Genomic DNA, 17,553 nt, shown 5'->3' on the forward strand with positions numbered 1-17,553 from the left:
CCACCCCGACTCCGGCCTATCACCCTCACCTTGACCTCCTTCCACGTATCGTATTTCCAACGCCCCTCCCCCAAGTCCCTCCTCCCGACCTTTTATCTTAGCCTGCTTGGCACACTTTCCTCATTCCTGAAGAAGGGCTCATGCCCGAAACGTCGATTCTCCTGCTCCTTGGATGCTGCCTGACCTGCTGCGCTTTTCCAGCAACACATTTTCAGCTTTGATCTCCAGCATCTGCAATCCTCACTTTCTCCTAGTAATCCAGAGACCCAGGTTCATAGTCTGGAGACCTGAGTTCAAATCTAATCATTTGAATTCCATCAATTATTATTACATTGCAAGTAACAGTGACCATTATTACAATTGATAATAGTTGTTGAATTCCTTTCTTATTCATTAATTGAGGGAAGGAAATCTGCCACCCTTACTTGGTCTGGCCTACATGGAGTTGACTCTCAACTTTACAAACACATAACTTTGGAGCAGGAGTAGGTCACTCAGCCCCACGATTCTAATCCTCCGTTCAATAAGATCACATCTCATCAAATTACTCCACGTTCTGGTCCACCCCCAATAACCTTTAACCTCCTTGCTTATCAAAAATCTTCTACATTAAAAACATTCAAAGAAACTGTTTCTCCCACCTTTTGAGAATGAGTTCCAAATTCAAAGGATTCTCTGAGAAGAATTTCTCCTCACCTCTGAGTTACCTCATTTTTAAACAATGACTCCTTTTTTGTGGCTTCTCCCACAAAACTGTAAATAGATGAGGCTTCAGCACTGTCCCTGTGGCACATCATTCAATACTCCTTGCCAACAAGAAAATTATCTATTTATTCCTACTCTCTACTTCCTATTAGCCAGCCAATCTTCTATCCACACCAATATTTTATCTCCTACACCAATTGTTTTTCTGCAACAGTGGCACCTTCAGGAAATCTAAGTATAATAAATCCACTGGTTTCCCTTTATCCACAACCCTTTTCACTTGTTCAAATAACACTGATAACTTGGTTAAACATAATTTCCCTTTCACAGAACCATGTCAACTCTGCCTGATTACCTAAGTGTCCTACTACAACATATTTAATATTGACTTCTACTTTCTTTAGGACAGATGTTATGCTAACTATCTGTAGTTTCCTGCTATTTGTGATCCTCTCTATTTGAACAAAAGGGTTACATTCACTATTTTGCAAGCTAATGGGACCATTTGCAAATCTAAAATTAAAATCAATGCATCAGCTATCTCAGTAGCCATTGTTGAAATTCATCAGGACCCAGACACATGTCAGCCCAAAGCTCGAACAACTCCCTCAGTACCACTGCCCTGGTGTTTGTAATTTTCTTGAGTTTCTTCCTCCTTGCTATTTCCTGGCGATTTCTTGCATCCTCCATGGTGACAACTTATGCAAACTATCTGTTCAATCCATTTGCCATCTTGCTATTTTCCATTATTAATTCTACAGATTCACTTTCTATAGAATGTTTGTTAATTCTTTTTAATTATCTTTAGAAACTCTAACTATCTGTTTAATGTTTTTAGTTAGCTTTGTCTTGTACTCTAATTTTTTTCTCCTTTTAATCTTTTAGTCATTCTTTACTGTCTGTCACTCTTCTGCCACCAATTTTTGCACAATTATGTGACTTTTTCTTCAATTTATTTTAGTTAACCACGCATGGAGTATCTTTCCTGTCGTGTTTTTCTTTCTTGTTACAGCTGGATGAGTTTTTGTTTTGAAATGTAGTCCCTTTTGCAATGTAAGAAGTAAGACAGACTATTTGTTCACAGCTAGATTCCACAAAAATGATACAAACCAGGGCAGACTGCTTTAATAATTGAGTGATTAATAATGAACAGGGCCTCAGGGACAAACACTAATCTATCTTTGAAATCACCATTGTAAAATAGCATTTTCGACCACCTTAGACTCAAATTAACTTCTCGTTTATAAACAAATCCTCCAAATGTGCAGCATTCCCTCAGTGGGTGATGGAGTCAAGCCAGAAATTGGCTTTTATCCCATAACCTTCAGAAAGAGTTCAGTCAGTTAAGGAATCGAGATAGCACAGCTTGCCTTTAAAACCTAATTGAAGTCCTTTGGCCTATCCTGAATTCACAAAATATTACATATAGCCCTGCCAATGTCTGTGCAGTCTCTAAGAGTTTTGAGGCCTTCATGTTTGAGATTTTCTTCTGAGATTCCACTCCCCTCTCCTGCTGGCTGCTTTGACCTCGTATGAAAGCCTGTGAGTGTTATGGAAATCTTGCCAGAAAGCAGCTGAGTCATATTCATGACCAGCTGGGGGTGGGGACAGACTCTGGGGAGAGATGAGTAAACTGTGTTTCTTGCCAAGGAAAAGCTGGGAGGTGTACAGCAGCTCCACAGCTACTCTGCGTTCCTCTGTTTTGTACGATGACCTTTGTGAAAGAGCTGAGCTGAGACTTCCTGGTACTCGCACCATGTCTGCTATTTGTTTGCGAGTGTGATGTTGATCAGATGGGGGGATGGCAATGTTGGGGAATGTATCTTATTTCAGACACCCACTTGCAGCTCAGCAGTACAGATACAGCAAGGCAGTTACTGAGGAGGCTTCTTTTCCAGGTTATTGAGGATATTCAGCCCCACAAGCCTTTTCTGTCCCATTTCTTTCTATTAAGGGTGATCTGTACACCGAGACAAGATTTACACATTTGATCTGGATCAACTGAAGGGGAGGCAATGGCCTATTGGTATTATAGCTGGACTATTAATCCAGAGACATGGATAATGCCCTGGGGTCCCAGGTTTGAATCCCGTCATAGCAGATGGTGAAATTTGAATTCACTTAAAGAAAGTCTGGAATTGAGAGTTTAATGATTAACCATGATTGTTGGAAAAACCCATCTGGTTCACTAATGTCCTTTAGGGGAGGAAATCTGCTGACCTTACCTGGTCTGGCCTACTCATGACTCCAGACTCACAGCAATGTGGTTGACTGTTAAACTGCCCTCTGTACAATAAATGCTGGCCTAGCCAGCAACATCCTCATCCCATGAATGAATAAAAAAAATCCTTATCTCGCACAAATCTATTAATTCCACATTGGAAGTTTCAATTGACTACCCCCACCCCATAGTCAGAATGTTTGAGTTTCTTTGTGAAAAAAATTCCTGACCTCCGTCTAACTCAAAAGTCCTCCTCATTCCAAAATCCTGTCACCTCATGAAATACTTTGTCACAAAATACATAATCAGTCATTTTAACATTTTGAAGACTGAATTTAGATCACCCCTCACGCTTCAAATGTTTGGGGAATATGACCCAAGTTGATGCAAAACCATAATTTAACTCTTTAATTCTGGGTGTAAATTTGGGGGTATACATGTACCCCCTACAAGGCACACAATCTGTGCTGACAATCTGGTGGAGGGGGAGCACTCTTGAGGCAAGGATTCCTTTGTAGTGTTCAGTGGAGAACAGGAGAACTAGCCCTGTTGTCCTGGTTGATATTCAACCTTTACGAACATCACTGATCTGGTCATTATCACATCACTGATTGTGGGATCTTGTTGTGCATGCATTGACTACCATGTTACAATGGTGTCCAAACTTTCAGCCCTAAAGCACTGTGGGATGTGCTGAAGTTATGAAAGGCGACACATAAATGCACATTCTTCCTTCATCTGTGGATAACCTTGCCAAGCCAGTGTCTCAGCTTAGAAGACATTGTTACTGCTAATGGTATGTATTACTCAGCAAACTCCTATGGAGTTGCACAACGTGCTTTAAGATCAAATTCATTTTCCAACTTGTATAGAGGGGCTGAGCTCAAACAGACAGGAGCACCCAAGCATAATTCAGTCATCATTCATAAGGCATTTTTTTTATTTTTAAATTAATGCTTAGGTTTTTTACTATTCATCATTAAATGGAAAATAATGGAGATGCAAGACTGAGGTTTTCAGCGCCACCACTGAGTGGAAGGTGTAACTACAATGTGACATGTTTACGTGGGCAGTTTCCATTACTAATGTGAGCAAAGGGAACAAGCCTTCAAAAACAAGGGACAAAAGTATGTCTTGCAACTTTTTTAACACAAAGTGCAATGCTGACTTAAGATTTTGAACAGATTATTCCTCGTTCTACTCTGACTCTCTGTGCCTTTTATCAACAGGATGGTATTTATCAATCCTTGCAGCATTCTGTGGCCTGGTTTGCTGATATGATCGGGGTTCCCAGTGTAAGAAAATATAACAGCGTCCTCTTTGGGGGTGAGAATATTTTACTCGGTTAAAGGAAGCAATGTTGTTTAATGAGTTATTGCATTGTAAACATGAATGTAGTGTAGCATAATGCGTGTACTTCACAGTGTGTATTCAGCTGTAACAGTTGTATATCACAATCCTGCAGGGAGTAATTTACTAAATGGATATTCACTTGACCTGAAATATGTTTGAGGCTTTGATATAGGATTGTTGGCATTAAAGCAGGTTGAAAAATATGTTGCTGGAAAAGCGCAGCAGGTCAGGCAGCATCCAAGGAGCAGCAGAATCGACGTTTCGGGCATAAGCCCTTCTTCAGGTTGACTCACTGCTCATTGCTTTCCCTTTCTGTCTGTATCGATCCAGGGCTCATTGGATCCATGTTCTCTGTGCTGCAGTTCCTTGTGTCCCCTGTGACTGGTGCTGCCTCTGATCATTTTGGCCGACGACCGTTGATGATGCTGACCACGGTAGGTAGAGTCTGTGACATCGGAATCGAGCGCCCTGCTGGAGAAGAACTTGGTGCTTATAGACTGGAACTCTGGTCTCCTGCTGATCTGGGCTGTTGTGATATGGGAGGCTGGGGCAGCTCATTAGACAAGAACACCCTCTGAGTATCAGCTTAGTGTTCAGAGTGTGGAACTCTCACCTCCATTCAGTGGAACTGTTTGGAACGAGATGTTCTATTGATTTCCTGTGTGAAATGTGGCAATGGCAAGGGTGGCAATTGTTGCCCATCCCTAGTTGTCCGATTGGTTCTCGAGACCATTTCAGAGTCAACCACATGACAGTGGGCCTGGAGTCACATGTAGGCCAGACCGGGTAAGGAAGGCAGATTTCCTTTCCTGAAGAACATTAGTGAACCAGATTTGCACAGCAGTTGACAATACCTGGTCACATTAGGTCAGCTTTGTTCATTGAATTCCAGATTTCCTCAGCTGCCCGGCTGGGTTTCGATCCCATATCCTGAGAATGTTAGGCTGGGTCTCTGGGTTACTACTCCAGTGGCATTGCCACTATGTCACCACCTCCCCAGATGTGAACCCCTACCTTTCTGGTTCAGAGGTGAGATTGCTATCATGGAATCAAGGTTCACTCCAAAGAATGTTTTTATATTTTCCTACTTGTCACTTTGATATATCCAGACCAGAGCCCCTTGCCATCGTATCAGGAGACAGAAAGGGAGGTCACCTTTCCCCAGTTTAACACCATTGATTGTAAAGTGCTTTATTTTTATTCATTCGTGGGATCTTGGCATCATTGGATGGGCCAGCATTCCTAATTGCCCTTTGGGAAAGTGGGGGTGAGCTGCCATCTTGAACCTCTGCAGTCCACCTGCTGTGGGTTGACCCGCTATGCCATGAGGGAGGGAATTCCCAGGATTTTGACCCAATGATACTGAAGCAACATATTTCCAAGTCAGGATGGTGAGTGGCTTGGAGGGGAACTTGCAGGTGGTGGTGTTCTCATGTACCTGCTGCCCTTGCCCTTCTAGATGGTCGTGTTCAATAGTTTAGAAAGTGCTGTCTAAGGAGACTTGGTGCATTTTCCAAGTGGCATAGACTGCTGCTGAGGGTCAGTGCTGGAGGGAATGAATGTTTAAGGTTACCTTTACTCTAGATTAGTTCACTTAATGTCTTTTATGGGGCTGCTACCCACTTTTATTTTACTTTTGATTCTGGAGAGACTGACATTTGTTTCCTGCCCATGGTTACCGTAAGAAAGAGATTGGTACAGCAGTGTCCTTGGCACCACTACGGTTCTACTGAATCACAGGAGCTTAGGCTCAGGTTTTACAGCATTGAAAGAAGCCATTCAGCCCATCTGGCTGTTTGAAAGAATAGAATCCCTACAGTGTGGGAATAGGTCCTTCAGCCCAGCAAGTCCTCACCGACCTTCTGAAGAGTAACCCACCCAGACCCGTTCTCCTACCCTATTACTCTACATTTACCACTGACTAATGCACTTCACCTGCACATCACTGAATATGATAGGCACTTTAGGTTAGCCAATTCACCTAAGCTGCACATTTATGGACTGTCGGAAGAAACCGGAGCACCCGGAGGAAACCTCTGCAGACACTGGGAGAATGTGCAAACTCCACCCAGACAGTTGCCCAAGTCTGGAACCAAACCCAGGTCCCTGTTGCTGTGAGGCAGCAGTGCTAACCACTGAGCCACCATGCCGTCCAAACTCACCTCACATGGTAAAAGAGTTCCTCACATGGACGATTCACCTCCAATAATCCCCTAACTTAGTGTTGACCCAGTAATGATGAAGGGCTGGAGGATTGTACCAAATGGGTGACCTGTGGGGGTGGCTGAAGTTGGTGTGTTTTCCCCATGTGTTTGCACAGAGGCAGAGGTTACCGAGTGGCCAACAAAAAAAATTGGGAATTTCTTTTCTCTAACGGTTCTGCTTTTGTGTTTCCCACTTGCCAGGCTGGGCTGATTGCTTCCTACGCTCTGTGGGCTCTCTCCCAGAACTTTGGGATTTTCCTCCTGTCTAGAATTGTTGGAGGGATTAGTAAAGGGAATGTCAGCCTGTCAACCGCCATCATTGCAGATCTCCCATCTCCACGGGCCCGCAGCAAGGGCATGGTAAGAGCTAATTTAGAAATAAGTTTCAACATGTGGATTGTTAAAAAGAGGCATAAAGTTGGTACTCTTCAGGAATAGAATGCAAGAAAACCAAATTCTGAAATGTATGAGCTATTTATACAGTAAGAGATAAGGGTGTTGATTGGTTGGCATGGTGATGCAACATTCATTGACAATCTGACAACTGATTAAATTCATCCATATCCTCTCCTCATGCTGTATAAATTGTTGTTTCCTTGCTAAAATTGTTTTTTTGATTTCAGTCCTGAGGAATGTGTGATGATAAACTTCACTGGCTGGGCCATCATTTATTGCCCGTCCTTAGTTGCTCCTTGAGAAGGTGGTGGTGAGGTGTCTCCTTGAATAGGGGCAGTCCGTGTGCTGTAGGTAGACCCACAATGCCCTTAGGGAATTCCAGGATTTTGATCCAAACCACAGATTTGCTAATGTGATGTTGATTGACTAATTTTTCCAGGGGTCTGGAAATGATGTAAGAAAATAACAAAATAGACCATTCAACCCCTCAAGGTGATCTGAATCAGGATCTTTGTCTTCCATCTGTGAGAAGAATTGGGGCCTCTGTTTAAATTTTCACTGACAGAACATCTGACAGTATAGCACTCTCTTAGTCCTGTTGTGAACTGTCAAATCTTGATTTCACACTGCAGAGTGGAATCGAACTTATAACACTCGCACTCAGAGGCCTGAATGCCATTACCGAGCTACACATTGGCTGCACAATGAATTGTCTGGCCTAATCCCTGGTAGTTACTGTTTCTGCCCTTCTCTCCCATTCTGCAGGCAATGATTGGTGTCGCGTTTTCACTCGGTTTCACGATTGGGCCTATGATTGGAGCATACTTTGCGTCAAGCACTGGAAAGGATGGCAGTTTCTTTTTGCAGACAGCACAGCTTGCCTTGGTATTTGCGGTGTCAGACCTGGTCTTCATCTTCCTCTTCCTCCCAGAGACCCTCCCCAGAGAGAAGCGGGTAAGGGAGAAGCTAGTCTTTCCTCTGCTTGGCCTTTGGCTACCAGCTCAGGGCGAGTGTGAGGGAATGTGGATCATGGCATAAACTGAGGGTGATGCACACATGTGAGAATGTGTAAATGTAAATGTGTGTGTCTGTCTTTTTGTGTGTGTCTGAGCATGTGTATGTGTCTGTGAATTGATGTGTGTGTGTTTTTTTCTGAGCGGGTGTATGTGTTTCTGAACGTGTATGTGTCTATGTATTGGTGTGTATGTGTGTTTCTGAGTGTGTGTGTGCCTATGCCTATGTATTGGTTGTGTGTGTCTGTATTGGTGCGTGTGCGTGTGTGTGTATCTCAGTGTGTGTATGGGAGGAGTTGGGGGTTATCGGCGGTGGCAATATGGATGTGGGTGTTTGAATGGAAAGTTTTGGTCAAGTCAGCCACCTCGCGCTCTGTGTCCTGTGTGTATTTCCAATGGCTTTTCTCGCAGAGCTAGCTCTGACTCAGTGTGTGGCATATTCACCTCAGGATCAGGAGGTTGTGAATTCAAGTCACCTCTCTAGAGAATCGAGCACAAAATCCAGACAGACACAGGAGTGCTGCACTATCAGAGGTGCCCTCTAATAAATCAGGTGTTAAAATGAAGCCCAGTCTGCCACACAAAAGATCCCACGGTCTGACTTGGAAGAAGAGTGGGTGAGTCCTTCATGGTGTGTCAGCCAACACTCCCCCCTCAACCAACATCACAGAGACCAGAAAGGGTGGGGTTTTCATACAATCTGGTTTGTTGTTTTACAACAGCAACGACACTCCAGAAAGTGTTCATTAGCTGTAAAGTGCTTTGAGATCACGCAAAATAACCCCAGCTCCTTTTCCTGATTGTTGTATAGGGAGAATTGGAAGAATATGTGCAGCTTTGGAAAGCTGGCTGCGATCTCTCATCAACTTGTTAAATGTTCCTGTACAATGCAAACAATTATTGCTCCATCCTCCATCAGATGTGTTACAGTTAGTTACCGAAGCCCTTATTCCACCATGTTTTCAGCAGTGTCGCAGTGACCCACTGTAACATGAATCACCACAATGCAGTGTTTGAAAACATTGCAATGTTTGTCAGTCTTCAGCAGAGTCTCATTCTGCCGGCGGGCATTCAGGTTTCCATTGACTGTTCACATTAACAAACTGTTTCACCCTGACTGTGTCTCAAACCTGGGACCCTCTTCAGTTTTCCTCAGTGAGCTTTGTTCTGGAGCGGCTTACCCATCATCTGAAGTTGATTTGCACACAGTAGTTACTGACAACATCCAAATGTTCTGAATCCTGCTCTCACAAGGCAGGAAATTCCCAAATTTCACAATAGTATCCCAGCTTGGAGCCATAACCAACCTTTCTGTATTCATTGCTGGATCAAAGCCCTAGAACTCATTTCCCAACAACCCTGTGGAAGAACCTTCTGGATACAGCTCCTCAGTAGTTTGAGAAAGCAGCTCACTTTTTTTTATTCACTTGCCGGACCTGGGTGTCACTGGCTGGGTCAGCACTTATTGACCACCATTAGTTAAGGAGGAGGTGGTGGGCTCCTTCTTGAACCGCTGCAGTCCATGTGCTGAAAGTAGACCCACAATGCCTTTAGGAAGGGAATTCCAGGATTTTGACTCAGGAGGTGAATTACTCACTGCAGTATTCCTAGCCTCTGACCTTCTCTTGTAGCCATTGTGTTGATGTGGTGAGTCCAGTTGAGTTTCTGATCAATGATAGCATCCAGGATAGTAGGATTCACCGATGGTAACACTGTTGAGTATCAAGTGGTTAGATGGTCTCTTACTGGTGTTGGTCATTGCCTGGCATTTGTGTAGCACAAATGTTACTTGCCACTTGTCAGCTCAAGCCTGGATACTGTCCAAGACTTGATGCATTTCACCATGGACTGCTTCAGTATCTGAGGAGTTGTAGATGTTATTGAACGTTGTGCAATCATTGGCAAACATCCCCATTTCTGACCTTATGGTGGAGGGAAGGTCATTGATGAAACAGCTGAAGATGGTTTGGCCTAGGACACTATCCTGAGGAACTTCTGCAGACATGTCCTGGGTCTGAGATGAATGATCTCCAATAACTACAGCCATCTTCCTATGTGCCAGGTATGACTTCAATCTGTGGAGAGTTTTCCTCATTGATTCAGTTTTGTTCGGGTTCCTTGATGCCACACTTGGTCAAATGTGGCCTTGATGTCAAGGACTGTCACTCTCCCCTCCCCTCTGGAATTCAGCTCTTTTGTCCATGTTTGAACCAAGGCTGTAATGAGACCAGGAGCTGGGTGGCTGTGGTGGAACACAAACTGGGCGTCGCTGAGCAGGTTATTGCTGAGCAGGTGCTGCTTGACAGCACTGTTGATGACACCTTCCATCACTTTACTGATGATTGAGAGTAGATTTATAGGGTGGTTAATTGGTTGTGTTGGGTGTGTCCTGCTGTTTCACATACAAGACATACCTGGGCAATTTTCCACATTGTTGCCAGTGTTTTAACTGTACTGGAACAGCTTGGCTAGGGAGCAGCAAGTTCTGGAGCACAAGTCTTAAGCACTATGGCGGAATGTTGTCAGGCCATTGTAGTATCCTGTGCCTCCAAATGTTTCTTGATATCACGTGGTGTGAATTGAGTTGGCTGAAGAGTTGTATCTGTGATGCTGTGGACCACTGGAGGAGGCCAAGGTGGATCATCCACTCAGCACTTCTGGCTGAAGACTGCTGAAAATGCTTCAGCCTTATTTTTTGCACTAATGTGTTGGGCTGTTTCATCATTGAGGGTGGGGATATTTGAGGAGCCGGCTCCTCCAGTGAGTTACTTATTGTCCACCACCATTCACAAATGGATGTGGCAGGACTGCAGAGATTAGATCTGATCCATTGGTTGTGGGATCGCTTAGCTCTGTCTATCACTTACTATTTACGCCGTTTGGCACACAAGTAGTCCTGTTTGGTGGCTTCACCAGGTTGGCACCGCATCTTCAGGTATGCCTACTGCTGCTTCTGGCATGCCCTCCTGCACTCTCCATTGAACCAGGGTTGATCCCCTGGCTTGATGGTAATGGTTGAGTGGGAAATATGCTGAGCATGAGATTACAGATTGTGCTGGAGTACAGTTCTGCTGCTGTAGATAGCCCACAGCACCTCATGAATGCCCAGTCTTGTGTTGCTAGATCAGTTTGAAGCTTGACCCATTTAGCACGGTGATAGTGCCACACAACACAATGGAGGTTGTTCTCAATGTGAAAGTGGGACCTCTGTCCACAAGGACTATCCAGTGGTCACTCTTACCGATACTGTCATGGACAAGTGCATCTGCAGATGGCAGATTGCTAAGGATGAGGTCAAATATGTTTTTGTCTCTTGTTGATTCCCACACCACCTTCCACAGGCCCAGTCTAGCAGCTATGTCCTTTAGGACCTGACCAGCTCGATCAGTAGTGCTGTGCTGAGCTGCTCTTGGTGGTGGACATTGTAGTCCCCCAAATTTTGTACCATTGCCATCCTCAGTGCTTCCTCCAAGTGTTGTTCAACATGGAAGAGTACCGATTCATCAGCTGAGGGAGGACGGTATGTGGTAATCAATAGGAGGTTTCCTTTCCCTTGAGACTCAATGGTGTCCAGAGTCAATGTTGAGGACTCCCAGAGCAATTGCTTCCTGACTGTGTCCCACTTTGATGCCACCTTTGCTGGGTTTCCCCTGCTGCTGGGACAGGACAGATACAAGGATGGTGATGGTGTGTCTGGAATAGTGTCTGTGAGGTATGATACCATGAGTATGACTATGTCAGGCTGTTGCTTGACTAGTCTGTGAGACAGCCCTCCCAATTTTGGCACTAGGGCCCAGATGTGTTAGTGAGGAAGACTCTGTAGGGTTGACAGAGCTGTTTCTGCCATTATCTTTTCCAGTATCTAGGTCAATGCCCAATGGTCTGTCCAGTTTCTTGAAACTTTGTAGCAACTGAGTGGCTATTTCAGAGGGCAATTATATTGCTGTGGATCTGGAATCACACAGAGATCAGACCAGGTAAGGATAGCAGATTTCCTTTCCCAAAGGACATTAGTGAACCAGATGGATTTTTCTAGCAATCCAGAGTGGATTCATGGTCATCATTTAATTCCAGACTTTTATTGAATACAAATTTTGCCATCTGCCGTGGCTGACCCCAAGTGGGTGATGCCTGGTTATCTCGTCAGTAACACCAACATCTCTGGGACAGACAGTTACTGAAAGACCCTCAGTCCCACAAAGGACGGGAAGAATTCCAAACAGGAGTTGAGCTGTTTTATCTCAGCCTCATAGTATGTGTCAGCAGGGTTTGAGGATTGGAGGTTCCCTGTGGTGCAGTTCGGATAATCCTAGGTTACATTCCCATCTCTGCTGTTGTTTATCTAATTGTCTATCCAGTGTCTTATTCACTGCCTAATGTCTCCACACAATTGCCCTAGTTAGAAGCATACCTGGCACATTGGAAGATGGTTTATGGTTTTGGAGGTCAGTCACCTCAGCTCCAGGACATCTCTGCAGGAGCTCTTCAGGTAGAGAAAGTGGACATTCTGCCCATCATGCCTACACCAGCTCTCCAAACAAGCATCATGGCTTGGTGCCACGGTCCTGCCTTTTCCCTGTAACCCAGTGCATTGAATAACCATCCAGTGCCCTCTTGAAGGCCTCAGTTGAACTGCCTCTACCATGTTTCCAGGCAGAGCATTCCAGGCCCTCACTACTCACTAAATGAAAAAGCTTCTTTCTCGCATTATCCTTGCTTTTTTTTACAGTTCAGTGGTATGATCATAGGACTGTTAATCCAGAGAGGCTAAAATCAAGTAGGCAGAAGTGGGTACTGCAGATGCTGGAGATTAGAGTCAAGGTTAGAGTGGTGTTGGGAAAGCACAGCAGGTCAGGCAGCATCCGAGGAGCAGAGAAATCGATGTTTTGGGCAAAAGCCCTTCAGAGACCCAGGTAATGTCTGGGGTCCTGGATTCAAATCCCACCATGGCAGATGGTGTAATTTGAATTCAGAAAAGACTCTGGGATTAGAATTCAGTGTAAATCTGGAATTTAAGAGTCTAATGATGACCATGAATCCATTGTCGATTGTCAGAAAAACCCATCTGGTTCACTAATGGCCTTTAGGGACGGAAACTGCCATCTTTACCTGGTTTGGCCTACATGTGACTCCAGACCCACAGCAATGTGGTTTATTCTGAACTGCCCTCTGAGATGGGAAATAAATGCTGACTAAGTCACAACACCCTCATCCAGTCTGCCTTTCCTCTGTAACCCTGTGCATTGAATAACCATCTAGTTATTAAAAGCAAAACTTTGCTTTAAATCTGTGCCCTCTAGTTTTTTTCCTTTCTTCTACAATCTTTATGTGATAATTGCTGGATGATTTGATTGAAGGATGTGGGTTACCGATAGCAATAGGAAGTTTGTTATCCAGTTCTCTCTTTTTCTGACTCAGGTCACCTCCATCTCCTCCACGTTCCAGAATGCCATCGACCTCCTCAGCCCGGTGGCTCTGCTTAAGTTCTCTGCTGTCCAACAACGGACCGATTCTCCCTCTCCAGAAGGTGCGTGAATCTCCAGCCGAGGAATTCCCCGAGGAATTTCTTCCCATTTTGTTCTGCCTCCAGATCCCGCTTTTGGTGACCCACCTGTGTGCAAATAGGCTGCCCTGTCTCCTACGTTGCTTCAAAAGTGACGACGTTGATGAATCTATCTTCTTTGATTTCTTTGCTATCGTGTGACACCATGGAGCTTGTTCAGCTCTTCCTGCCCAGGAAGCCAGGGTCAGACGTAGCTGCAGCCCTGGTCAACCTCTGATCATCAGTGATAATGTGGAGTTTAGCTTGTTCCCCTGTTTCAGTCTGTCCCCTTCAATCACTCCAGCATATTCTGGCAAGTTGATTCCAGACAAAAAATTCCATACAGTGCTGAAGAGGCCCTTTGGCCCATTGAGTCTGTACTATCAAAGCTACACCAGCCCCACTTTTCAACATAAGACTTACAGCCTGAATTTTATGGCATTTCAAGTGGCTTTTCTAAGTACTTTATAAAGGTGTGAAGTTTCCTGCCTCAACTACTCTCCCAGGCAGATTTCCACCCCATTCTGGGAGAAAGAATTTCCCCAAATCACCTCTAACCCACCCACCTCTTACCTTTACAATTGCACCCCCTTATTATTGACCCTTTAATTAAGCGGCTCTCCTTACACCCCATGCATGCCCTCAACCTTATAGACCTTTATTAGGTCCTCCCTCATCCTGTCTGCTCCAACGAAAACAGCTTATCCAGCCTGTGTTCATCGCTAAACCACTCCACCCCAGTCAACATCCTGGTCAACCTTCTCAGCACCCCCTCCAGTTCAATCACATCCTTCCTGTAGTGTGATGACAGAACTGCACACAGGACTCCAGCTGTGGCCTCAACAAAATCCTGTCGATCACCAACATGATCTCCCTGCTCTTATAATCTGTACCACAACTGATAAAATCAATTGTCCTGTGTGTCTCCTTACCCATCCTATTAACCTGTCCTGTTGCCTCAGGAATCTGTTGTCAGTCACACCAAGATCCCTCTGTTCCTCTGAGCTTCCTGTATTCCACCATGTGCATCTGACCGAAGAAGGAAAGGCCCATTTGTTGTACATCAGCTCCCACTCTGATTCAGAACTGGGCCTGATACTTTCCAGCTGTGTTTTATCCTGAATTGTTCATGTTTCTAGTGAACTAAAAGTCCAGTGACCTTTGCATTGTAAAGAGCATAGGAACAGGAGGAAATAATTCAGCCCCTCAAGCCTGTTTTCCCAAAGAACTGTCGCAGGAGCGAGGCTCTGACAGCACCTTCTAAACCCACCACCTCTACCACCTGGATGGATAAGAACAACAGGCACGTGGGAACACCACACCCAGTAAGTTCCTCACCAAGACACGCACCATCCTGACTTGGAAGTTCATCTGTATTGTTGGGTCAAAATCCTGGAAGTCCTTCCCCTAATAGCAAAGTGGGTCTACCTACAGCACACCGACTGCAGCAATTCAAGAAGGAAGCTCGCTATCACCTTCTCAAGGGGAAGTAGGGACAGGCAATAAATGTTGGCTCAGTCAGCAACACCTACATCTTATGTTTAAAGATCATTTCTGATTTGTACATCAGCACCATGTACCAATATCCATGAGTAGTCCTTGCAGTAATGTTCTGTTCTATTGAGTCACCGAATGATGACTTAGCAGGTAAATAATACTTATCCCTCTGGGTTATGTCAGAGTGGCTTCCTCTCACTTTCCCCTATGTGAGGAAAATGTGTGGGAAGACATCTGTCTAATGCCTGTTGCAGAGAGAAATGAACTTGCAATCTTTTTACTTATTTTTCCCAGGGATGCGGACATTGAAAGTTCTCGGACTGGTGTATTTCCTCTACCTGTTCTTGTTCTCAGGCCTGGAGTACACACTCAGTTTTCTCACTCACCAACGTTTCCATTTTAACAGGTAAGCAAGGGTCCACTTGCAGCCATACCTCACACACACCTTGATGCTAATGTTTGACCATTTAAATGATCAGAAAGCAAAAACATGAGATTTTTTTCAAGAAAAAGATTAAAGCTCAGCATTAAGATCACCAGATTTCAAGTTACAGGCCAAAAGGACCATGACTCTTGTTCAGCCATTTCTGATCCACACTGCATTTTGTTTTAAAATTTATCTAATCAATAGTCACTGGATACCTGTGAATTATTAATTTTTAAAAATTCTTTGACTGTGAACATCAATGGGAGGTCTATGTTTCTATCTGCACATGGCCTAAGACAATAGCCATTTAGTAAAGTCACCGTAGTCCTAAAGGGCTGCTCTCTCATTAGAGACAGAGAGACAACTGGTGGTGGTTTAACGTGGGTCACCACATCTCAGGTGAGGGGAGAGGTTTAGACTTCCATGGTAACCTCAACTGGTTAGGGAATTGAACCCACGCTGTCAGCATTGCAAACCAGCTGGCCAGCTAACTGAGCTAACCGACCCCCAGCTGTTTAATACAAGTGATTGGCTCAAAGGATGGTGAGGAACAGCTACATTATTGAGAACCTGGAGTCACCAATTTATCAGATTGGGTACAGAAAGCAGTTTCCTTCCCTAAAGGGACTGAATGATATTTGAAAATCCAACAGCTTTAAGGTGACTTAAATTGATAGCAGGTTTTTTTTTAGTTCCAAGCTTTTTCTTTGGAACTGAAAATCAAATTCTCGAACTGCTAGGACAGGATTAATGGCCTTTCTCCTACAGCAAGTAGAGAAGGCTTGGAACAGACTGCCTGAGAGTGGGACTGAGGCAGGTTAATCCACAACATTCAAACAGACTGTGAATTGTAAAGAGGGGAATGTGCAGGGAGAAGGTGGGGAAAAGACTATAAGGAAATGGTTCCTTTAGAGAACTAGTACAGGCATGTTGGGCCGAATAGCCTCCTTCGGCAACTGTAACACTCGGGATAGAGGTGACCCCTGTCCCACACCAATGCGATTGTGAATCTGTGGAATTCATTATCCCAGAGTGCACTGGATTCTGGGCCATTGAGTAAATTTAAGGGGGAGATGGACAGAGTTTTAATCACTAAAAGGTTGAAGAACTGTGGGGGCTGTGCTGAGATTAGCCGTGATCGTATTAAAGGGCAGAGGAGGCTGAATGGTCTACTCCTGTTCCTAGTCCTTATGTTCTTAACTCCCAATTGCCCTCCAAAACATAAACACTGACCTTGCCAGTGTCATGCACAGAATCTTTCAGTGCGTAGGGAGACCATTTATTTCATCATGTCTTTTTCTGCTGAGTAAATATATTCGCTACAATTTCTCTGACTGCCTTGCCATCTTTGCTCTTTATTTTTTTAAAACAGTATGCAACAAGGGAAGATGTTCTTCTTTGTGGGGATTACAATGGCATTGGTCCAGGGTGGATACGCTCGAAGAATCAAGCCTGGCGATGAGGTGAAAGCTGTGAAGAGGGTAGGTGATGGAGAGCCGGGCTCAGATCACAGGCCGTGGAGGACTGGTTTCAGGCAACTGTGCCTGTTCTTCCAGCTGCCTCCAAATGGTGGTCTTGGAAAAGTGTCAGCAGTTCTGGAAGGAGAGGTGGGAAGGGAGGGGTGAATGGTTTGTAAAAAAGGGCAGTAGGAGGATGGAGGTGAGAGGGAGGGAAGATGGAAAGCACGGGATGGAGGGAGAAGGTTGGGAATGGAAGTATTCCTCGCTTTTTTTCAAAGACAATACTGTCGATCTGAGGCAGGTCTGTGAGTATTGGCTGTAGACACTTGGTCAGAGTGTTTGTGGAGATTTATCAGAATGATCCCAGTGATGGGAGTTTTTAACCATGTTATTGTTCTTCTTGGAGCAAAGAAGATTCTGGGAAGTTATAAGGTGGACCAAAAAAAACTGTTTGCATTAGCTAAGGACCAGGGGACAGGGTAAAAATGAAGACTGCAAATGCTGGAAATCAGAGTCTAGATTAGAGTGCTGCTGGAAAAGCACAGCAGTTCAGGCAGCATCCGAGGAGCAGGAAAATCAACGTTTTGGGCAAAAGCCCTTCATCAGGAATACAGGCAGAGAGCCTGAAGCGTGGAGAGATAAGCTAGAGGAGGGTGGGGGTGGGGATGGGGAGAAAGTAGCATAGAGTACAATGGGTGAGTGGGGGAGGGGATGAAGGTGATAGGTCAGGGAGGA

The 17,553-nt window shown here is 44.6% G+C and overlaps 1 protein-coding gene across 5 annotated transcripts in view; it reads left to right on the plus strand.

The window, feature by feature from the left end:
* mfsd10 (major facilitator superfamily domain containing 10) overlaps positions 1-17,553 on the plus strand; it is a 56,606-nt gene that overhangs the window by 13,201 nt on the left and 25,852 nt on the right. For 4 of the 5 annotated variants that reach the window (XM_043703801.1, XM_043703811.1, XM_043703820.1 and 1 more), the window contains 7 exons: positions 4,156-4,252; positions 4,610-4,713; positions 6,685-6,843; positions 7,645-7,833; positions 13,311-13,419; positions 15,226-15,337; positions 16,731-16,839. In XM_043703801.1, the coding sequence (XP_043559736.1) occupies positions 4,156-4,252; positions 4,610-4,713; positions 6,685-6,843; positions 7,645-7,833; positions 13,311-13,419; positions 15,226-15,337; positions 16,731-16,839 (879 nt within the window). Of the gene's footprint in view, positions 1-3,934; positions 4,054-4,155; positions 4,253-4,609; positions 4,714-6,684; positions 6,844-7,644; positions 7,834-13,310; positions 13,420-15,225; positions 15,338-16,730; positions 16,840-17,553 lie in introns of those variants that run through there. The other variant, XM_043703829.1, reaches the window with a different exon arrangement.

The sequence above is a fragment of the Chiloscyllium plagiosum genome, chromosome 2 (assembly GCF_004010195.1).
Source record: "Chiloscyllium plagiosum isolate BGI_BamShark_2017 chromosome 2, ASM401019v2, whole genome shotgun sequence".
NCBI lineage: Eukaryota > Metazoa > Chordata > Chondrichthyes > Orectolobiformes > Hemiscylliidae > Chiloscyllium > Chiloscyllium plagiosum.